This window comes from Podarcis liolepis, assembly GCF_965112155.1.
Source record: "Podarcis liolepis genome assembly, chromosome: 13".
In the NCBI taxonomy this organism is placed as follows: domain Eukaryota; kingdom Metazoa; phylum Chordata; class Lepidosauria; order Squamata; family Lacertidae; genus Podarcis; species Podarcis liolepis.
This window is the reverse complement of record NC_139573.1, coordinates 24,613,033-24,636,859: the sequence shown is the minus strand read 5'-3', so window position 1 is coordinate 24,636,859 and position 23,827 is coordinate 24,613,033. Positions and strand designations below refer to the sequence as shown.

The 23,827-nt window shown below is 42.0% G+C and overlaps 1 protein-coding gene across 8 annotated transcripts; it reads left to right on the top strand.

The window, feature by feature from the left end:
- Positions 1-331: 331 nt before the first annotated feature.
- On the top strand, positions 332-23,788 carry LIG1 (DNA ligase 1). 8 transcript variants are annotated; one of them, XM_083472274.1, is made up of 29 exons: positions 332-365; positions 890-1,161; positions 3,909-4,061; positions 4,747-4,833; positions 7,300-7,456; positions 7,805-7,916; positions 9,291-9,401; positions 9,519-9,674; positions 9,774-9,929; positions 11,095-11,206; positions 12,550-12,648; positions 13,309-13,365; positions 13,459-13,631; positions 13,804-13,970; positions 15,076-15,152; positions 15,445-15,536; positions 16,082-16,181; positions 16,807-16,892; positions 17,966-18,081; positions 18,183-18,278; positions 18,424-18,534; positions 18,851-18,922; positions 19,064-19,208; positions 19,528-19,610; positions 19,973-20,125; positions 20,389-20,442; positions 20,782-20,925; positions 22,598-22,690; positions 23,473-23,788. In XM_083472274.1, the coding sequence occupies exons 3-29, from the start codon at positions 4,030-4,032 to the stop codon at positions 23,548-23,550; spliced, it is 2,919 nt and encodes a 972-aa protein (XP_083328400.1). In that variant the 5' UTR covers positions 332-365; positions 890-1,161; positions 3,909-4,029; the 3' UTR covers positions 23,551-23,788. The 8 variants fall into 8 exon arrangements, with proteins under 8 accessions (XP_083328400.1, XP_083328404.1, XP_083328403.1 ...); XM_083472278.1 differs by lacking the exons at positions 332-365; positions 23,473-23,788 and adding an exon at positions 21,565-21,651 and having other exon boundaries at positions 1,018-1,161; XM_083472275.1 differs by lacking the exons at positions 332-365; positions 890-1,161 and adding an exon at positions 1,216-1,401.
- Positions 23,789-23,827: the final 39 nt, after the last annotated feature.

The following is a 23,827-nucleotide window of genomic DNA, read 5'->3' as shown; positions in this document are numbered from 1 at the left end:
GATCGTGTTTCTGATACTTGGCAATCTAACAGCTCCTACCAACAGTCCGGAGAGCAGGAACTAGACATGTAATGCTCAAGCAATCTCATAACAGGAGCAAGCAATCCTTCCAATAACACAGTTGCAAACCATTAGTGCTTTAAAGGCCAAAGCCAGCAAATAGAATTGCACATGGAAGCAAATAGGCAGCCAATGTAACCAGTACAGAACATGTGGAAAATATATCTGAGCGCCCACATTCTTGCTATATTCTGCACCAATTGCAGTTTCCAAGCACCATCAACTATTCTTCAGTGGAATGGATATTTTGTGGCTTCCACAACAGTTTTTTTTAAATTTTCAAAGATGCCCCCTGGCCCCAAAAGGTAAGGATGGGCTGATCTAAGTTAAATGGCACATTGCAAGGCAGGACTATTTAGACATTAGTGGCTAGGCTAGAGTTTTGAACCATTTTGTGTTTCTGTTTTCATATTGTTGGTAAAATGTCTGAAGAAAAATACAGTGGGAATAAAGCCTTCCAGGATTAGAAGATCTTAAGCCATCTCAGTTTTAAGATTGAGCAGAAAAACAGTGGATTTGGTTTGGATCTAAAGTGTTAACGTGGTTACATGCTACTATTTTACATTAATACCGAATGTTCTAACACACCTTCAAATCAGTAGTGGCTGTTTTCTCCCAATAAGAGGAGCAACAGCCACAGTCCTATAAAAAGAGTACTGAAAACTGGAATTAAATCATTTAATGGTGCCTTCACTAATCGCAGCAGCACTTGCCCAAACTCACAAACATGGACTACATTTCCCAGCACGCACTTCGCTAAGCAGTTCTGAGTGCAGGACATCAAAAAGTGGAATGCGATCTAAATAATAATAATAAATCCATTTTCTAGGATGCCGCCGCCCGACCATGAGTAGTACAAAGCGCTTCGGCTGCCTCAGATCGGACTTCATTTCCCAGCATGCCCACGGAATGAAGGATGGAAACGGGGGAAGAGTGATTCCCCACCACCAGAAAACTACGTTTCCCAGCGTGCTGAGGGTTGCCGAGTGTGTGACGTCGGTCGCCTGTCAGAGTTAGATTTTCGCGCGAAAAAAATAGAAAGGTTTGCAAAGCGGCAGAGAGAGAGAGACAGTGATACCGACGTTGCAGAGGCTCGTGCAGGTAACTGTCGCGTGCAGGCCGCTGAAGGAACCTTCACAACGAGGGGGGAGGGGCGGGGTAAAGTTTTGGCGGGAATTCACTGGGCAGCGCGAGGCAGAGTGGGCCCCCCTTTCGCGAGGGGGGGGGGAATGGCGGGAATGTGGCAACCCCTCCCCCCACCCCAGTTCTCCAAGGAGGCGCCCCCTCACCTGCCCCTTTTTTCTTCTTACTCTTCTTCCCAGGGACCCAAGAGGTCGTCGGGTATTATTCTCTTTGGTTCCCATCACACCCACCATCACCTTCGTTGGAGGTGGCTGCTGAGGGGGGCGGCCTATACCTTTCACCTCCTCCGCTCCTCTCAGCGGATGGGGTTCTTTCAACGAAAAACGGTTTATTCGTTCGTTGTTTGTCCCATTCGCCGTTATGAGGGCGGCGTTTTTCTATCTCTCCCCTCCCCCCCCCGCACGCCTTTCTTCAACAGAAGGTGTGGCGACGTTTGTTCATACAAAATGAAGGGGCGCAAGCAGAGATACTGTTGTGCCAACAAGGGCCAACCAGCCTGTTCCTGGTGAAAGAAACAAATCCTGCCACATCCAGAGTTCTGTTTCTTGGTTATTTAAAATGTGGCAGGACACGAGAAACTAGATAAAACTGTGGGGCATGTGAGCGTCACCATGGACGCCTGTTTGGGTGCTGAGGTTCCTGCGCTTTCAAAAGTTAGGAAGGAGAGGAAAGCCTGTCCTGCTGAAGCTTCTCCTTTTCCACAACTTTTAAAGGCTCAGGGACCCTGTCCCTGCTTTCTATCAGGCAACATATGTAGCAGCTGCAAGGAATTTTGCCTACTGTGTTTTTTGTAAGTCGATTAATCTTAAGAGGTCTAGCACTTCTCTGCTATGCAGCTGAAGCACAAGGATGTTCCTGTGGACCCTGAAAAAGACATGGCACCAGATAATGTAGCTTCTCCACTGTCGCTTTTGCTTCACATATCTTTCCTTTTTTTAGGTTGCATGCTCTTGGCTGTGTAGTGCCACAGGAAGCGTTTCAACATCATTTCTTTTTTAAAAAAGAAAGCCTTAATTTCACACACATACCGGTATATTCAGCAGCTGCCATCCCCTTCTATGCTGTCTTGTGGCACATAGTACTATGAGGGATTTACAGGGGGACTGCACACACACACACACACACAAAATTGTAGTTGAGGTGTTTTATGCACAGTTGAGTAAAACAGTTCTAATCCATGTTAATGACGGGGGATATAAAATCATTAGCTAGTACAGTAGTCTTGATTAGTTCACTATATACATGTAAGATTATGTGTAGAAGGGTGCACAAGTTAGCTGCATTTTTTTTCCACCACCCTTTCCTATTTAAATTCATTTTAGTCTCAAGGACAACTGGGGCCAAGTGACACTACAGTGCTCTCCTTTTTCCTAAGGTGCCTCTGTCAGTCCCTCGCCAACTCCATCCTCTTTTTTTGTACCTAGCAAAAGGGTTGTGGAGGCTCACAGCACTGGCTCTCAGCTGACTAGGAGGGAACTGTAACTATAACTGTGGAGACACTGTATTGTGAGCCAGACAGCTGTGTCTCGTAAGACTAGCTATTCAAACTACGCTTTTGGGTTTCCTCCACGGTACAAGTATGTACAGTGGTGCCCCGCAAGACGAATGTCTCACAAGACGAAAGACTCGCTAGATGAAAGGGTTTTGCGGTTTTTGAGCTGCTTTGCAAGACGAATTTCCCTATGGGCTTGCTTCGCAAGACGAAAATGTCTTGCAAGTTTGTTTCCTTTTTCTTAACACCGTTAATACAGTTGCGACTTGACTTCGAGGAGCAACTCATAGAATGCGGTGTGGTAGCCTTTTTTGAGGTTTTTGGTGATTTTTGAAGCTTTTCCAAAACTTTTCCGACACCGTGCTTCGCAAGACGAAAAATTCGCTAGACGAAAAAACTCGCGGAACAAATTAATTTTGTCTTGCGAGGCACCACTGTATGTGTGAATGTTTGAGGTGTTCTGTATACTCCGTAGCATGCTCCCACTGTCGTGCCTTTAAATATATATATATATATATATATATATATATATATATATATATGCAGGTTTTGGTGTCTTCGGGTGTCTTCCCGTGTAAGAGTTGGGGTGTCTAGGCGACGTTTCGACGAGGTCTCACTCGTCATCTTCAGGCTGGTGCTTTCGGCTTCTTGTTACTGGAACAGAGCAGGATCTCAGTGTTTGAGTTCCTATAAATACTGTTGAGGGGGTGTGGTGTATAGCCTCCAACGTTCTGGGCAGAGAGGAAGGCTATACACCACACCCCCTCAACAGTATTTATAGGAACTCAAACACTGAGATCCTGCTCTGTTCCAGTAACAAGAAGCCGAAAGCACCAGCCTGAAGATGACGAGTGAGACCTCGTCGAAACGTCGCCTAGACACCCCAACTCTTACACGGGAAGACACCCGAAGACACCAAAACCTGCATTCCTGTACCCGTGAAAATCTACGAAAGCATATATATATATATATATATATATATATTCATTTCTAATTGTCATATCACAATGACTTGGAATGGATATCAACACTTAAAGCAAGATCATGAAAAATATAAAGTTCTGCATCTTGAGATGGATTCATATTTATACTTTATTTGCCTGAGCTTTAAAATCAACCCAGATGGGGTCTTGCCATACTTCTGGGAGTAGTTCAGGCTCGAACTAATGCATGACTTGTTTGTTCATCTGCTTCCTCTTTTCATTTTTATCAGCTATAGCCCATGAGAGGATAGAATCTAACAACCTGTTCCATGAACCCCACTTGTGCTCTCTTTGCCTTGTGGAAGTGGCCAGTCGAGTTGTTATTCTGACAGCAGGTTCAGTACTACCCTTATGCAAAGCTGCACAATGCAAAGCACTATAAGGTAAGCATCACCTTGGAATGTGGGAATGAGGAGAACTTCCCCCCCAAATGTTCAAACATAGAAATTGGCAACTTGGGGAAATGTTTCCTTGTCAAATATTTTTTGCTGGGCTGAACAGTGTGATCATTCTTTAGAGCAGGTATTGTCAGCCTTTTCAGACCCAGTACCCGCTTTTAACCCAGACATGCATTTGGGGACCCATTTCTTAATCTTTTACCATACATTTGCACGGTGGTAGTTTTCCTGTAGCAACCCACCTTGGATCAGGCCACAACCCACTAGTGGGTTCCAACCCACCAGTACTGTGTGCATGGTTCTCATTCTCCCTATTTTTATCCTCACAACAACCCTGTGCGGTAGGTCAGGCTAAGAGAGACTAGTTGGCCCAAGGTCACTTAGCAAGCTTCATGACTGCATGGGAGGACTTGAACCCTGCTCTCCTAGTCTGCCACTCTAACCACTCCACCACCACTGACTTGCCATGTATCATCATGCGTACTATTTCTGCCTAAGATACCTGTGTAATAATATGTGACTCTATTGGGTATTGGGGGGAGCTATTGGCTTTTCGAACAGCCAGAAGTACTGATAACCTCAGTCCTGTTGTTGAAAGAAGTGGGTGAACTCTGCTGCCAGGAGTAGAGGAAGATAACAGACATAACCATATTTATTTGTATCTGGGCAGATCATTCTTCCAGCCCCTGGCACAAACAAAGCCTGGAAAAGAAGCAGCAGAGACGAATCACCTGGAAGAGGAGCCTGCCCCCAAAAGGTAAGTCACATTGGGGTATGCACTGGTATATGGACAAAACTGTACACTACTCCCCCTTTTTAATGCAGTTCGAAACTCTCAGGATGCAAAATTTTCACAGAATACCAGATTCCACACATGCACAATAAAATCTGCTGAAGACCAGTGCTTTTAAGTAAGAGCCTTTTGGTTGTACTCTTACAATGCAGTGGTACCTTGGTTCTCAAACTTAATCCATTCCAGAAGTCTGTTCCAAAGCCAAAGCATTCCAAAACCAAGGCGCGCTTTCCCATAGAAAGTAATACAAAACGGATCAATCCGTTCCAGACTTTTAAAAACAACCTCTAAAACAGCAATTTAACATGAATTTTACTATCTAACGAGACCATTGATCCATAAAATGAAAGCAATAATTAATATACTGTACTATAAAATAAATAAGACGGTATTGTAGATGATAAAAATAAAAATTAATTTTTTTTCTTACCTGCACTGATGATAGTCATTGTTTGGATGGGGGGCTTTTATCCATTTCCGCAGTCACACAATCCATCAGTAGCTGAACTGGGTTCCACACAGTCACAAAAACAAGTGAACTGAAAAAGCCTCAAAAACAAAAAAGCAAAATAAATAGCAAAAACAAAAGCGCCAAACTTAATCTATTCCGGAAGTCCGTTTGACTTCTGAAATGTTCGAAAACTAAGGCACAGCTTCTGATTGGTGCAGGTGCCCTGGAAACAATATCCGACAGCCAGATTTTTGGCATTTAAGAACCAAGGCGTTTGAGAACCAAGATACCACTGTATTTTCTGAAAATATTTTAAATGAATTTAATGATATTAGATACATACACATGAAGAAGTACAAATTAAGAACGGTGTTAATGTAAAACAATTTTATCCTTCCAAGCAGCATTTTTCAATTCTACCACGTTTCTCTCTCAGAAGCAAAGAAGCTTTAATTACTGTTATTACATCTATATCCCACCTTTTAGGATAACAGATTTCTTGTTGAAGCTAAAAATGAAATTTAAAGGAAAACCAAAAATACTTTTCAGCAATCCAGTATGGTCATTATCTGTTTATATAAGAAATATATTTTTACTGGTTTGCTATTTTAACTTTGGTTATAATTATGTCATGGGTTGTGTTTTATTATCATAGAGTGGGAGCATTTATCATTCCAACACTGAAAAGAGCTGGCCCTCTTAAAATGTTGGTAAGGAACTGTATCATGTGATGGGCAAGAGCATTCCAAAGCAGTTAGGATCGGTTAGGAGAAAGCTGCAATCCGATAAACTCTTGCCCATCCATGGGGCTTAATTCTGAGTAGACAAGTGTAGTCCAAGTTGCGTGAAACAAAACAGGAGAACATGGAAAGAGAGACTTCACAGGTGTTTTAGTGTCAGGATTCCTGTGTGCCTATATTTTATAACCCCTGTGCTCTCAAGGCCATAAACAAGAAAACCTATCTAACCTTGAAAGTGGCACAAATGGTTATGTTGTTCTAGTTAACATCAGAGTGTAAATCCAAACATTTCCTTCAAGCTTCCTGAAATGTCTCAGGGAGAAGGGAAGTGAGATAGGGACTGGAATGTAAACAACGCTTCTGAAAGCCTGGTTGTCAAGGAAATGGTGATAGAAATGCAACATTTGAGACCAAATAGCCAGGACACTCTTGGGATATCTCAAGGTGATTGCGGGGGTGAATATATAGAACCATATATGTTTTACTTGTCGTGTAACCTTTCTTGATGTATGTAGAAGCATGTTTATGTTTTGAGAATGCTTAGGTGTTTTATGACTCTTTGTGTGCTGTGCCTATAAAACCCTTGTTTTAATTCTTCTCATGGCAGACCTTCTTAAGTGGTGCTTTGACTAGAATAGCCGCATTAAGTTGGTCCTTTTGCAGTAGTATCTAATAAACTCCAAGTCCCTAACTGGATCTGCTGAATCATGCTGTAATTCTCTTGGTTCCGTGTTTTATTTAAAAGCTGTCCCCTCACCTGGGTAACAAGTGGTGTAAAAGTAAATTCTTTCCACACCATCAATTCTTTTTACCTCTTCACAATGTGCCTGAAGTGTAATTGCTACCTAAACCTCTCTACTAGAACATTTGCTCCTGCTCTTTGCTGATGGCACATAAACTAGAATGGATTTTGAAATGAATCCAGCTCAGAGAGTCCACATTAGGGATGGATGATGGGCTTGTGCATACATGGGAGAGCCTGTATGGTATAGAGGTTAGAGTTTTGGATTAGGACTGTAGAGATCCAAATTCAGATGCCCATTCAGCCATAAAGGTCACTTCATGAACTTGGGCCAGTAATTATCTCTCAGCCTAACCTACCTTATAGGGCTGTTGTTAGTATAAAATGATTGAGGAAGACTATGTTTGCCAACTTGAGGTCTTTGGAGGAAAGTTGGGGTTAATAATAATAATAATAAGTCCAGTTGTTCTGTTGCTAAGCATTCTGTCTCTTTTCAGGAAACTTGTAGATTCTGAACCACAGGTAAATGGTACAACACACCATGCAAATTCCTCAGTGAATACTGCAGCCCAAAAAACCACCTCCGTTATTAAAAGTGAAGTGGATTCTGGAAAACCAAAACAAAAGGATACAGAGGCAGATAATAACAAGCAGGTAGGCCCCCTTTCTGACATGCCCTGATCTTTGAATAACTATTCATGCAGAAATCAATCCATCTCTGAAATCTGTAGTTCAGGTCTTGCAGCCCTGGTCTTTTGGGTGTAATTTCAGTTTCCAGCAACTTAGTGTATTTAGGGTGTCCTGGTTCATCACTATGTATAAAGACTGCTACATCCCCCTTTTACCCTCAAAACTGCATCCTTTGTAGTGCCTCTTTCATTTCAGCATTAAATTGATTCTCAGGAATTTTTTTAGTCCTGCCCAGCCCCAAGAATGCAACACCTTTATTTGGAGTTATTTCTTCTGCCGACACCTTTTTACTGTGCAGTTATGCCTTTTTAGGTTTCTGACTGTGTTCCTGAGCAAAAGATTCCTGCGCAGAGCACCTCACAAAGCACCAGCCCAGCTTCCTCTAATTCGCCCTCACCTACCTACATTCCACGGCGCAGAACAGGTAGGTACCCAGCCATTTGGTCATCAAGAGCATCCATAAAATCTTAGGTTTTTTCTTCTTCTGTACATGATACCCTGTTTCCCCGAAAATAAGACAGCGTCTTATATTAATTTTTGCTCCCAAAGATGCGCTAGGTCTTATTTTCAGGGATTGTCTTATTTTTCCATGAAGAAGAATACGGTACACATTTATTGTTGAACAAAAAAAAAAGGGAAATTTATTACCTGTATACTGTACAACGCCTTACGGTAGCTTCAGGGGCCTTATATTCCGGAGTGGCCTTATTATCGGTGAGGCCTTATATTACAGCGAGAGGCAAAACTGGAAGTAGGTCTTATTTTTGGGGGATGTCTTACTTTCGGGGAAACAGGGTAGTATAGTGGAATATTGGCCTGGCTCTTATCTTGCAACTTTCACCTCTCTGCTATAAGACTTCTTTAGTGGCATTTGTTTTGAAATTATTCTTTAAACACATAAGAATGTAAGTTTCTTTGAAGTTAGAGAGGTTTAGTTCTAAGTAAGCATGCACTGTTTAGAATATGGCCTGATTGATCAGTGTAACTTCAAGTTCTTTTAGCTACTTGGAAAGACTGTTACATACATGCACATCACATATTTAAATTCTCTGATTTCCCCTGTGTTACACATTTGAAAAAATAAGATGGCAAGGATGGATGGACCCACAACTTGCAATAAAATAGTTTTTCTAATGCAGCAGAGCAGGTTGAAATCACAAATGTGTTGAAAAGTTTTTTGCACACTTTAAAGTAATAGAATAGCTTTATCACCAGGCTGTTTCCTCTTAATTGGAGTGACTGGAGAAATTTGGCTCTGAACAGAAGGACAGTTCAGAGAAATTTGGCTCTGAACAGTTTGAGATACACATAGGGGGTTCATTAGATTCCAGAGCCTGGGGAAGTAGTTTTCAATCATAGCAATCCTAGAAAAATGCAAAGAATTTTCAAATAGTGAATGCAGGCAAAGAAAAACTGGAACTAAGGCTTCCAACATGGTGTTCTCTAAGGCTTCCCTTAAAATATTTCACTCCCCTTTCAGCAGCCTACCATCTTAACCCTTTTGGGAAAATTCCCTCAGGCTAACACATCAGTGTATTGTATTATGGCTAGACAAGTGCAGAGACAGAACCCATAGGACCTGAACATCATTAATGTCTGTGAATGTGACATTTCATTGTTGCACCCATAACCTAGGTTTAAGGTGACATTTAGCTCCTAGCTTTCATATCTCAGTTTGGCTGAGGGGCTAGCGAGAGGACAACTCTTACTTTTGTTTGTACCAACAAGAAATTATCTTAATTGTTAAGAAAATTGTAGTGCCAATTTGTCCATCAGCAAGACTTATCTCTGCCTTCAGCACGCAAGCAGCTCCCTAAACGTAAAGCAGAGGAAGAAGTCAGTAACCATGATAGCATCCAGCAGGAACATTGTACCAAAAGATGGAAAGGAGATGATGAGGATGGAGAGGGTGAGTACTTTCTGATGCCTGGTTGGAAGGCTGAAGAATGGTACAAGGTGATACCCAGATATCCAGACTGAACCTTCTTTGAATTCTGTTAGTCCTTGTCTTCTCCTTCTTGTGTAGGCACAAAAGGGGAGCCAGATGAGGAGTCCATCAAGACAGAAGAAATGAAAGATGATAATTCAGAAGTGGTACAGGTAAAAATTGAGGTAGATGCAGAGGAAGAGACAACACCAGCACCCCCTAAGCCATCCAGCAAGCCCATCTCTATTTTTTTTGGTGAGCATATGGTAGATGCAAATATTCATGCTCAAATTATAGTACTTCTATTAGATCCCCACTGAGAATGTTGTGTGGGAATGTATCCTTCTTGTATAGGCACAAAAGGGGAGCTTGATGAGGGGTCCATCAAGACAGAAGAAATGAAAGATGATAATTCAGAAGTGGTACAGGTAAAAATTGAGGTAGATGCAGAGGAAGAGACAACACCAGCACCCCCTAAGCCATCCAGCAAGCCCATCTCTAATTTTTTTGGTGAGTATATGGTAGATGGAAATATTCATGCTCAAATGATAGTACTTCTATTAGATCCCCACTGAGAATGTTGTGTGGGAATGTATCCGTGGCCCCATTTAGAAACCACTATATGATGAGAGTTTTGGATTCTTGAAAATAAAGGAATTTTTTTAAAAAAAAAATAGTCAGAATGGTTGTGAAAGGAAATTTGAAAGGGATTGGCAAAGAGCTTTGTGTGGAAGAAAGAATACCTTCTACACCAGTACTGTACTGCATAACACGGAGATAACAGATGCCAGGAGGTTTGTGGGTCTCCCTCTGAAGACTGTTTGGAAACTTCAGCTGGTACAGAATTCAGTGGCCAGGTTGCTCACTGGGGCAAGATGGTTTGAGCGTATAACACCAATCCTGGTCTGACTACACTAGCTGCTATTAGCTTCTGAGCCTAATTCAAAATACTATTCAGGACCACAATACCTCAAGGTCCACCTCTCCCCATATGAACCAACCCAGACCCTGCACACTTCATCCGAGGCCCTTCTTCATGTGCAACCTCTGCAAGAAGTCCAGAGGTCAGCAACACAAAAATGGGCATTTTCTGCAGTGGCTCCTCATTTGTGGAATGCTCTATCCAGTGAGGCTCACCTGGCCCTATCATTATATATCTTTAGGTGCCAGGCAAAAACTTCCCTTTATAACCAGGCCTTTTTTTACTTTTAACTATTTGTGGTCTTTTCGTTGTCCCAGAGAGGGGGCAATGACAATAAAGATATTATTATTATTATTATTATTATTATTATTATTATTATTATTATTATTAGAAGTGAGTGGGATGTTTTTAATGTATTCCTCTTTCATCTTGGTTTTAATGTATCTATGTGGGGTTTATTGTCTATTTGTTTGATTGGAAGTTGCTTTGCAAGATAAAGCAAGATAAAGCAACTGACAAATTTAATAAAATAAAAAAGGAAAATGAAAAATAAGAAGTGATTCTGAAATCTCACTGTTGATAGCCCAAGAAGGGGCTAAGAGTCTGGTCTACTGCAGAATGCTTCCAAAGTCTTAGTCTTGGTTCCAGTACCTCCTAAGTTTGTGGTAATTCTCATAGATTCATCAGTACTCCAAAATAGTTGTTCTACTTATGGAGGGAAACTGCCACATTTGTCTCATTTCTGCCTTATAGCCCCTCGGAAAGCCTCTGTGAAGACAGAGAAAAAAGAAGTGCCGGTGATAGGAGGAAACATGTCTGCACCAAAGAGCCTTAATGGCCACGAATCCAATAGCAAAGCTGACTGGCAAGTGATCAGTGCCATTTGAGGCACTATATTTCTTTTGTGTTACCACCAGGTTAGGACTCTAGAGTAGCATGCAGGAGTTCACACAATTGCCAGCCACTTTAAATGGAAGCAAGCTAAATTTTGCTCACTTGGGAGAGTTGATTGGAGGGAAAACCAAAGGTAATGGTAGCAGCACAGTAAGAGAGACTGTAAAGTGTTTTGTCCACAGGAAAAAACCACCATAGATGACAATAAATTCAAATATTTCTGTTTTGGACTGGCTGGGAGCCCCACAATTGTACATGTTATGTTTGCTATTTCTAACAACAGTAATGATGGTGATAAGAAGTTAGGGCTGGCAGACAGTGCCTTGACAAACTTTGAACTTTCTGTTTCACTGTTTGTATAGAAGAATTGGTCTATGTTTCTGCTCATTCCCAAGTAAGGAATCCCACCACAATCACCCTTCATTCTTACCCATCTTCTCTCCTGCATAAACTAGGCATACTTTGAGAATCTCCTTGTCCAAGGAGACACTTGAATTGATGGTTGTGGTCAGTGCTTTCCCCCCCTAGAAAAATAGGTACTGGTACTCGCCATGAAGCTGTTAAAGTAAGTGTCACTTTTTAACAAAAAAAAGAGAGGTGCCGGTAATGTGTACCCTTGAGTACTCCCTGAAAAAAAAGCACTGGTTGTGGTCATTATTGGCCCCTTCATTCACTTGATGAGTTGCTAATTTAACTTAGTTGTCTTCTCTGTTTCTTCTCACATTTGTGAAGGCTATCCCTAGAGCTTTGATTAGCTTATTACTGATTATAAGAAAAAGCTAGTAACTCCAATCCCAGACTGGGTAAAGAATGCCTGGGGAAATAATATGTGTTGATCTAGGTCTTGGCTGGCTTTGTGGGAAGAGTTGGGGTTACTAATATTTCTCAGGGTGCCATTGAATTCCACACCCTCAAGTATCTAGTCACATGTGGGGTCTAAAATGGTTTTGACTATATTATTTTTATCTTTTTCTAACTAATGTGTATTTAGTAATGCTAGAAAGTTTCAGCTCTTGTCAGTGCTAGTTTGTCTAAATAAGATTACCAACTTTGAACCATTTTGGATACTATCAGTCTGTCTTTAGGAGAGATCTATAAATAACCACTTGCTTGTGCTGAGCCAATAATTAGCATCAGAAGATGGAAAATTATTGTAAACAAAGTAACAGTGGATTATGCATGTGCAGGTGAAGTAATTTATTTTAAGAGAAAAGGGTTAATGGTTTGAAACCTTTGTGGACTTATTTGCAAAGTTGCCTGAACACATACATGACAGTCACAGTCAAACTGCATGCCTATTTCCTACTTTTATAGTTCTGCCAAGCCATCTCTTACACTTGAGCCTACAAATTACAACCCAATGAAGGGAAACTATCATCCTGTAAACGATGCTTGTTGGGGCCCTGGCCAGAGGTAAGTGTGCTGGGGTGGGGGCCTTTTGTGTGTGACAGAAGGCTGTTAGTCTCAACCCTTGTTTCCATAGTCTACCTTCATACACCCCTTATAATCCAAGAACTAGAGAGCATAGATAGCAAGTGGCTAACCTGTAACCCCCAGATGTTGTTGGACTCCCAACTCCCATCAACTCCAGGCAGCATGGCCTATAGTCAGGGAAGATGGCAGGCAAGCAACATCAGGAAGGCTAAAGATTAGCCATCCTGTTTGGATTGTCTGTTTTCATGTTAGCCACATTCATGCTTGACCATAGAATCATAGTGCTGAAAATTACTGCATTGATCATCTAATCCAATTCCTGCCCTGAGGTCAGATTCTACACGGTCCAAAAAAGCACTCTTGTCATTGGTTTGTCGCTCCATGTTGGGGTGCTTTGCTTTGGTTGGAGGGGGAAAGTGGCTTTCTTCTATGGTGTATCTTGGTTTACTTGTTTCAGTCAATACAGAAGGTGGATGGACTTTTCGGTATGACTTAAGACTTTTTAATACTCACATTCTATGACCACAGCCCTTGCCAGGCAATGTAAAAGGTACAAGAAAGCAGCAACTGACTCTGTTGCCTGATCCTTATTTAGCTACATGGCTCTGAACCAGTGTCATGTCCTCATTCCTCTGACAGGGTACCATACCTGGCAGTAGCTCGTACCTTTGAGAAGATTGAGGAGGAATCTGCCCGGTAAGGTCACTTTCTAGCATTCATGGAATAAATGGGGGTAGCATTTTATCTGACCACAAGCTGTTCTAACACGCTTCTGATCTATGTTGCCAGGTTGAAAATTATAGAGACCCTGAGCAATCTTTTCCGCTCTGTGATTGCTCTGTCTCCAGAGGACTTGCTGCCCTGTGTCTACCTCTGTCTCAACCGGTTAGGCCCAGCATATGAGGGCCTAGAGTTGGGCATTGGTAAAACCATCCTCATGAAAGCTTTGGCTCAGGCCACAGGTGAGTTTGCCCGGTTACAGTTACTGCTAATCTCCAGGCATTCAGCACCAATGTAATAATGGCTGCCTCTGTCCTTATCTAAATGATGAGACTGTCAGGAATTCATAAGAAATTGGCGATTGAGCTAGACCATAGTGTTTATGATCATTGTGGTCCTTCCTTCCTTCTGTAGGTCGTAATTTGGACCAGATCAAGGCAGAAGCAGCAGAAAAGGGAGACCTGGGTTTGGTTGCTGAGAGTAGCCGCACTACACAGGGTACCATGTTTGCCCCACCCAAGCTTGATGCTGCTTCTGTCTTTGGCAAACTTCAGGCCATTGGGCACATGACAGGAAGCTCTGTAAGTAATGGATGATTGGGCACGGATGGTCAGGGACAAGCGTCAAGGGAAAGCATTGGGTTATCTGGGGAAGGGGCAAGATTGAGGTCAGCAAATGGACCTCCAGCACACGGGTCTAATTTGGCCTGCTAGCCCCTTTTTGTCAAGCCACACTCATCTGTGGAGCATGTAAAGACCTGGCTTAGCCAAAGGAGGTTTGCTATGGTTTGTGCAAGAGGCTTTGCAAGACCTGACAACCAGTGAAACACTTTGAAAGGAGCTTTGCAACCAGTGCACTTGCCTGCACAGTTGGATTTGAAACTGCAGGCAACAAAGATCAGCTGATGTTATAACACCAGATGATTGACAGGTGGACCATCCTTCCCACCTACCAAATTTGTCTTACACAGTGGAGAGATATAGTAGTTCTGGCCCACCACCCAAATCTAGTTCACCACCCCCAAAGTGTTTCTCCTCTAATGTGCATTTGGTACAACATATCTGATGTGATGTCTTCCAAGAAAGCACAGATAATGCTGTGCTAAAAGAGTATACATGTGTGGTATGAGGGCTCTCAAATAGTACAAGAATTCTAAAGCAGAGGGTTTTTCTCTGTACTTTTAGATTGGGCTGCTCTTTTACTACAAATCATACAAAGGATAGGCTACAGAGTCCCCAAGGGAACACAGCTATAAGCTAATATCTGGGAGGGGAGTTGTAAAAGCATTAACTTGAACACAATTTTTGTGAGCTTGCTATCTTCATTCATTCATTCATTTAAAAGCATTTCTAAGCTACTTAATATTTTAAAATCTGTAAGCAGTATACAAAAATAGCATAAAAACAATTAAAAGCAGTAAAACAGCATTATAAAAAGAGGAGCAGTTAAACACAGGTATTCAGAAACATCAGGGTCCATTCTTTCAGGTCAGTGAAAGCTGGGCAAAAACACATGTCTTCACATGATGTCTGAAGCAACCAAGATATATGCTTCATGTATGGCAGAGGAATGGGGATTCTACTGTACTTCATTATATAACACTAAAAAGAGTTCCTGAAGTATGTGCCAGGTTGCCCTTCCCTCCAGATGCATCTCAACATTAACTCCCATTTGTGCCCCTTTCAGTCAATGAACAAGAAGATTGACATTATCAAGACTTTGTTTGTTGCTTGCCGCTATTCAGAGGCTCGCTACGTTGCTCGGTGAGTGAGATATATCTTCCTCTAGTGTGCCTCCTCTCATATCCTCACTTTAGCACCTCCATACTGCACCGCTGTAACATTCTGTTCCCTAAAACTATACTGTAAGTTATTTCTCCCACTCCTATCTTACCTGTTGGTTTATTGTTGCCACACACCACCCTATTTCTCAGTCCCCACTCCTAATATCCCTGCTTCCAACAAACACAGACCCATTCACACAGAGTTCTCCTAGAGCCCTCAATTCCAGCCTTGTAATGTTACAATTGGGTTTTTTTTTTTTCTTGTATCACAGGTCACTAGAAGGAAAACTGAGGATTGGGTTAGCAGAGCAGTCTGTCCTGTCTGCTCTGGCCCAGGCAGCATCACTCACTCCTCCAGGACAAAGTGAGTTCAGGATACAGTACAGCAGTGAGGGTTGGAGCTGTGTTGTGTTGCAGCTGGGAATAGTTAGTGTCCAATGTCAAGCATTTGGATGTTGCATGTAGGGAATTTGGTGCCATCCACAGGACAAGAGTATTGTGTATTTTGCAATTGGTCAGAATTAAATGCAAATAAATGGGTATCTTATTTCCAAAGATGAGATTTTGTAAGAATGTGGAATTTGAAGCTTTGAGACATGGAGGTGAAGGAATAGGAGAAAGACAAAAAGTTGGGCTGTGGTAGCCATGAATGATACGGAACTTTGCAATATATTTAAGCACGCTCAGCTTCCCTTTGTTTCCTGATCTGTTTCCAGATACTGTCTATGTATAAAAGCTTCCTTGTTATCTTGCAAGCTTAAGGGTTAGGAATTAAAATTGAAAACTGTGTTTAACAGATTCTGTATTTTTCATAGTGAAATCATAAACAAAAAGGCACATCCCAGCTACAGGGACCTTAGCAGTTTATATGTCAGCCACTGGGAATAGATATATTTCTTCCCTCTATAGAATTTCCCCCAGGAGTTTTGGATGCTTCAAAGGGCAAGTCTGCAGAAGTACGCAAAAACTGGTTGGACGAGAGAGCATTGATTGTTAAACAGGCCTTCTGGTGAGTAACTTTCTGCTTAATGTTCAGACCCAGTTGTTTTTCATCTGTCCCTAGTTCTCTGTCTTCAGAGGCTGAAATAGCTAAAGTTTCAAAGAGCAATGGGACCTCAAGGAATATCAGATCTTTTTGCTCTCAGCCACGTGTATGTGGGCTTTTCCAGACTAAAATAAATAAGTGTATCCATTCTGGGATGATAAGAATAACCATGTGTGGTAAAATAGTAATCGTGGGCACTGTTAATCTGCTAGTTTGCATTTTATGTGTGAACTCAGCCTACCCCACCCAATGCCTAAATGCACTCCTTGTTCTGGGGAGGGAAGGAGAGAGGGTTGCTCTTATTGTATTGTAATCAGATTGGAGTGCAAATTATCAAATTAGTAATAAAATGTGCGTTTTTCTCATGTTAGCCTTTCTTTCCTACAACCTGGAGGCTGATAGAACTTTCTGCAAGAGCAAATAAATGCCAGAGAAGACATACATAGCCATAGGGAGTGCTGCATGAGTAGTGCTGGCTTCTGAATCAGCAGCCTAGCGCTGCAAGCAGTACTACTCTTTTGCAAGACCTTGGCTTGGAACCAAAGCCTTAGCAGAAATCTTAAGTCATTCTGGTTTACTTTGTTTTCAGTGAGCTGCCAAATTATGATACTATTGTGCCTGTCCTTCTGGAACATGGTGTGGAGAGTCTGCCTCATCACTGCAAGATCACACCAGGTACCTAGAACATTTGTCTTGTGTGTGGAAGGAAATTTAATGTATTGCCTTCAGCAGAGTGTTTACCTCTTTTCCAGAATTATTTATTCTCCTACAAGGAAGAGGGAATCTTCTGATGGGTTGGTCCTCCCTCTCACACCAATATGCAGGGCTATTCAAATTAGCTGCAATACAAGGGAGAAAGTCCTTCTCAGTTCTAGTCCTGCCTCTGATCAGGGTTCTGGCTAGCTCCACCTTTTTTGCTGATTCTGCCTAGAATTTTTTTGTCCTTCTCTCAGTTTTCTTCTGAAAACTGTTAACCAGTGCAAAACAAAAATTTCTAAAAAACATATGCTTTCATTTACAGAAACAAAATAAACCAGTTTCTAATCCTCTTGGTTGTGGGTGTGTATATTTTAAAACACAGATGTTGTCTATAACAACAGTAAGAAGTGATTCTGTCATGCATGACTTCATGTTTTGGAATCTCTTAAGTTGGGAACTCTATACTTAAATTGGGAAGAAATAATAATAATAATAATAATAATAATAATAATAATAATAATAATAATAATAATAATTTATTACTTATACCATGCCCATCCAGCTGGGTGTCCCCAGCCACTCTGGGTGGCTCCCAACAGATTAAAAACAGAATAAAACATCAAACATTAAAAGCTTCCCTAAATAGGGCTGCCAGCAGATGTCTTCTAAAAGTCAGATAATTGTTTATTTCCTTGACATCTGATGGGAGGGCGTTCCACAGGGTGGGTGCCATCACCGAGAAGGCCCTCTGCCTGGTTCCCTGTAACCTCACATCTTTCAGTGAGGGAACCGCCAGAAGGCCCTCGGAGCTGGACCTCAGTGTCTGGGCAGAACAGTGAGGGTGGAGACACTTCTTCGGGTATACTGGGCTGGGGCTATATTAATAGGGGGGGAAATGTTGAGCTTCCCTTGCCCCTTTCTTCTCCATTACCATCATATGTTTCCTGAATCCTGTTCTTTTCCATACAGGGATCTCTGTCCCTTTCCCTTCCAATGACTTGCTGATTAAACTGTTGTTGCAAATCTCAGCTTGTGTGCTTTCCCCACAGGGATTCCACTGAAGCCCATGCTGGCTCACCCAACAAGGGGAATTGGGGAGATATTAAAGCGATTTGAAGAGGCAGCTTTCACCTGTGAATACAAATACGATGGGGAGCGAGCACAGGTAAGAGTGCTAAGGATGCATGGTGTAAGGCCAAAAAAGGGGAATCCACCCCCATCCCTTTTCAATTTGTAGCTCAAGCTCAACTGTTTCCTTTTTCACAGATACACATCCTGGAGAATGGAGAAGTGCACGTCTATAGCCGGAACCAAGAGAACAACACAACAAAGTACCCCGACATTGTTAGCCGTATCCCCAAGGTGCAGCAACATTTAGAAGTATGGGGTGAAGGGAGTGCATAACTAGGAGGGAACAGAATGTGGTGGAGGCTTGCTAACACAGGGTCATCTCTATAGCTACTGGGTCTCAAAAGGGTAGCTAAGCTAAATCCACTCCCTTGTTCAGGTAAAAAAGAGCACTGTGCAATCATGCATTTTGGATGCAGAAGCTGTGGCCTGGGATCCTGATTCCAAACAGATCCTGCCATTCCAGGTACTCACCACCCGCAAGCGCAAGGTAAGTGGCCTCTGCTGGATTGTTTTACAAAAATATTAATCGGGTATGGTGCACACCATAGTTATAATGAGGTGGATTATGTTTGGATTGGGGAAGGAGGGTATTGCATGTGGGAGCTGTGGCTTTGGGAATAAGAGTAGCTTCCATGAATAAATTGTGCGGCATATGGAAAGAAGATTTATCTTCTAGCATCTGTTAGTTGGGGTGTGCAAGAGACGTGAGGAAAAATAAAACCAATAAGCAGAAACATTTCAAAGAAATTTTCCTGTGAAAATTTGTACTTCCCCTTTTCTCTGACTGCACCTTTATTCTCCAGGATGTAGAGGCCACAGAGATCCGAGTGCAGGTTTGTGTGTATGCATTCGACATGCTCTTCCTTAATGGACAGGTAAGTGTATCCAGTATTACCTGGATCTTTGGTGCTTTCAGTCATTTGTTTTCCTGATGCCCTGCTTTAGGCCTTCCTCACCCCACTGGAGTCCCTGTTCTGTATCTGCCTTTCAAAATGTGCAATTGTGCATCTTTCCAGTCTCTAGTCCGGAAACCCCTATCTGAGCGCCGGGCTTTGCTTCATGATTCCTTCAATGAAGTTGAAGGCCAGTTCCTGTTTGCAACCTCCATGGACACTAGTAACACTGATGAGATAGCAGACTTCCTCGAATGCTCCATCAAAGGTATTGTGGGGATAGTGGTGGCTCACTGTTCTCCTTGCCACTGTATTATTTCACATAAGAAGCTCTAGACTCCTGGTGAGCCCCCACAATGAGAGCCAGTGTGCAGTCATGGGTAGGAGACCCAGGTTTAATTTTGTGCTTAACACGAAGCTCACTGAGTGACCTTGAGCATGTCCCTCTTTCAGCCTAACCTATTTTATAGTATTGTGAGGATAATAGGGGGAACCATGTGGACAGCTTAAAGCTCTTTAACAAACGAAGCAGGATAAATAAATGTGCCATAGAGGTTGGGATAATAAGGATGGTTTGTCTCCCTCAGATTCATGTGAGGGGCTAATGGTGAAAACACTGGAAGTGGATGCCACATACGAAATTGCAAAGAGATCTCACAACTGGCTGAAGGTGAGAGCAGAATCCCAGTCCAGCTTGTAGTGCCACCTGGCAAAAGAAAGTCTGCTTTAACTCGACTGACCTGAGGCAGGAGTGAAGATCCTGCCCCCTTCCTTCCCCAAATTGGCTGTGCTTTTCTTGGAGGGAGGAGGGCATCTTATTTATTTTCCTCCTTGCTTCTTCATTTGAATAAAATGTACTTATGGAATGCTGACAATAATATTATAAGCAAAAATTCATAAAAGCAACGTTATATACCTCAAATTCAGAATCAAAATTTGCATCATTTGAAAGTTCCAGACAAAGATACAAGTTCAGCCCATATGCCTGAACAGACAAGTTGCTCCACTTAGTAACTTTGTTTTCCATACCAGCTTAAGAAAGATTATCTGGAGAGTGTTGGCGACACCTTGGACCTTGTGGTGATCGGTGCCTATCTGGGCAAGGGCAAACGCGCAGGCGTATATGGTTGTTTCCTCTTGGCTTGCTATGATGAGGATAGCGAGGAGTTCCAGAGCATCTGCAAGGTAAGGCATTCCCAGGATCACCCAACTGTTAAGGACACTTGGCTTAGTGGTGCCCTGTAGCATCAAGTGCACCTGGCCCGATACTTTAAAAAGTACTTTTGTTTGTTGCCGTTTTATAAGTTAAAAGGCAGGAGGGTAGATGACAGTAGTCTGAGAAGTAAACTGAGTGGGTCTTGCACTTCCCACATCATGTCCAGCGCATGGGTTTTCCAGCTCTGCAAGGCAACACTTTCCTAACAGCCATGTTTCCCCTCTACTCTCAGATCGGCTGTGGATTCACAGATTACGACCTAGAAGAATTCCACACCTCTCTCAAGGTAGGAGCTTTTTTCTGCTCTGACAAACTATCCTGTATGTCCCTCCATGCTTGGATACAGACCCCCCCCACCCCCACCTTATCGCTTTACAAGGAATTTCTATTTATGTGAAGTTAGGAGTGGCAAAGAAGGGAGCCCATCCTCCTTGGATCTGGCCTTCTGCTCTAGTCAACTATTTCTCGATTTATAGGGGAGAAACGCCAGTGTTCTGGGTCCTATGCCTAGAGAGTCTTAGTGGGCACCCAACCCTCAGCTATAAGTAGAGCCCAGAGGAAGATTGTGCAAACTCCTCTGGACTAGTCCATACAAATACTACTTATTCTAGTCTCTATATTGCAGGACTATGTGATTCCACAGCCACGATCCTACTACCGCTGGGGTGGAACAGCTGAGCCTGACCACTGGCTAGAGGCTCAGCATGTCTGGGAGGTGAGGTGTGCTGACTTATCCATTTCTCCAGTCCACAAAGCAGCAGCTGGTTTGGTGAGTGATTGATGGGCCATTGGTGAGAGATTGTATATATGATAATTCTACACTAAACCTCTCAAAACTATCCGTAGGACAGGCTTAGATGCATATACTTCACTTACATGCTTTTTGTTCCTGAACTGTCCCACCCTGGAATAAATTTGTATGAAGGGCAGTACACACATACCTTGAGTTAGGAAACTATTTTTTCTTCACATTAATCATTCTGATTAGATACACAGTGGGTAATGAGTAGGATGTAACTATTCAGGAAATCTTTTTAATGCAAAGTTCTCTGAGAACATTAATTCAGCATTCTCTATAAAGGCACTGTTTAGGTTTTGTCACTGGAGAATCAAAAGACAACTGGATGTAAAGCATTGTGCCAAACTGAAAACGTGCTAGTGAAAAACCACAAAACTTTATTGTCCAAACACAATCAAATGCTAACTAATTTTGACCACATACTCTTTTTTTCAGAGATTATGTGTTAAATAGGAATTCCTCATGGGATTTTGAAGCAATTGTTAATATGTAACACATTTTATTTGAAAAACATTCTAAATATATATATATATATGGTGCAGAATTTATAGTTAATTGCTACGTGTGTTTATAATCAAATGAACAACTAATGTGTTTCTATGGGTGCAGGTTAGAAAAAATAAATTTTGCAGAGAAGCTGGATTACACTTTGATCTGGCTGAAATCCATCACTTGGCTTTAATAATTTAAAGACAGGTAACGTTTCTTGGAAGATTACTTCATATTTAAGTGTGCTAACCTTGAAAGACCTTCAGCACCCTGTTTCTAGAAGCATCAATGCCAAAGTCACACATAAATTATTATTTCTGGCACATGCTCGGTGAATGTCCTGACATCCATCATAGTTAAACTCCTCTGGGCTCTTCCACTTACAATAGACAATTACTGTTGAACAATATTTTGCAGCTATTTACAAAGTTGTCCTATTTGTAACCATACTATGTAATTTGTGGCAAGTTATATTTTATCCATTCAAATCATTATGTGCTGCCAAAATTGTGGTATAGTTTGTATACTACTGCACAGTATTGTGGAGTGTGTAATGTTTTACATAGTTTTTCATGTTTTTAGAATTTTGTAAAAATGCAAGTTTATTATGGCCAGTGGCTTAACACTGGCAAACATTTTTTCAATGTTTCGTGAAATGTCTTGTCATTGGTGCTTCAGTATATCAGATCAGTCATAATGTTGACTTTTAGATAGACGTTGCAATTGGTCTGAGCAATTTTTTCAGTTGTGTATTTCATGTGTGTTCCTCCTCAGTTTTCTTCTTCTTCTGCAGTATATACATATGCATGCAGACATGGATAGAAAGAGCCCCGCATATGCAGAAAGGCAGTGTCTAGATTGCTCCCAAGAGATCATGGCTTAGTTCTGGACAAGGAAAGAGTAGTCTGTGCTTCAAGTAATCTAGGCACTAAAATTTGCCTCTTCAGAATTAAAATAAGTATCACATCGCAAAAACTGTATTGCAGAAGAAGGGCATATCCTATACTGTTTCTCTTCCCTTGCTATCCAAATCACCAAGTTCTGAAATTGGCTAGAACTCCAGATAACATATTTTGGGGGAAACTGCCTTGTACAAATGAGGCACTGAAACGTCCAACCCTAAACTTCTGACCAGCAAGTCCTTCCACTCCAGGTTGATGAAGAAAAGGGCATCTCCCTCCGCTTTCCCAGATTCGTACGCATCCGTGATGATAAGAAACCAGAGGAAGCCACTGCCAGTACTCAGGTACAGTGACGGGAGGATACATATGTATGGGATTGTAGTCTATTGGTCTAATAGTCATTGTTTGCAGACTCTGCAGAGCCATCTTTTCCTTTTACTACTCTAGTATTTAATTTCTATAGACCAGGTAAGAAGCGGGTGAGGAGGGAGAAGGGATCATCTTCAGGTTTTCTTGTCAGATCTGTGACATGCAAGAGATTGGCCTCGTTTTTCTTTGGAAACATAAACAGTGGTACCTCGGGTTAAGAACTTAACCTGAAACTGTTCTTAACCTGAGGTACCACTTTAGCTAATGGGGCCTCCCGCTGCCGCCACGCGATTTCTGTTTTCATCCTGAAGCAAAGTTCTTAACCCAAGGTACTATTTCTGGGTTAGCGGAGTCTGTAACCTGAAGCGTCTGTAACCCAAGGTACCACTGTATAATTTAGGACATTAAGGAACCATCTCCCTCCAGAGATCTAAAGGTTTAGGAACACTGGGCAATATTCTAACACATTCCTTCAGCACAAGGAATTCTGCTTGCACAATAGGACTTCCTCCCTCTCCTCCCCACTATGTGCCCCATGTCCTCCCCAGAGAATTAGGAGAACCCCCTAGAACTGAATTAGGGTTAATGTTCCATTGTTCAAACAGAAATCCTTGCGCTGACAGAATGTTCTCCATAGTGCTACGTTAGATTCCACCCACTGAAACTGTAGATAAGGACTAGGTAGCAGTGTGCAGGGTTACTATGGTGAATGGCAATGGAAAATGGACATCTTTCCATAATATTTCTCTGGCTGCAGGTGGCTGAGTTGTACCGGAAGCAGCAGCAGATTCTGAATCAGCAATCAGCGGAAAAAGGAGATGATGATTTCTACTAATCCTATTCATCTGATTGTGAAAGGGTTTTTGCTGAACCCCTCTTGGAGTCAAGGCAGAACCTTGGTGCCCTCTTCAGACTTTATCTAATGAATGTACCCCACCCACTCTGTGGAGCTGTGGTAAAGATACAATGAGGCATGTCCTGATAAGGCCCTGCTGTTTGCCCTTCGCTTGCCCAAATGCAGGCATATGTTGAGTTGATGATGGTCTGTTAATAAACCCTTGTATTTTTGGTAACTGCCTGTATCATTTGCTGTGCTATCTTGGACTTTCACT

What these genes read in the sequence shown, in the direction of transcription:
- LIG1 (XM_083472274.1), top strand. Translation starts at nt 4,030, where the DNA reads ATGCAAAGCTGCACAATGCAAAGCACTATAAG. An exon ending in TTGTTAGCCGTATCCCCAAG is followed by an intron (nt 18,279 to 18,423) that starts GTGCAGCAACAT and finishes TCCCTTGTTCAG; the next exon opens with GTAAAAAAGAGCACTGTGCA. An exon ending in TGCTCTTCCTTAATGGACAG is followed by an intron (nt 18,923 to 19,063) that starts GTAAGTGTATCC and finishes GCATCTTTCCAG; the next exon opens with TCTCTAGTCCGGAAACCCCT.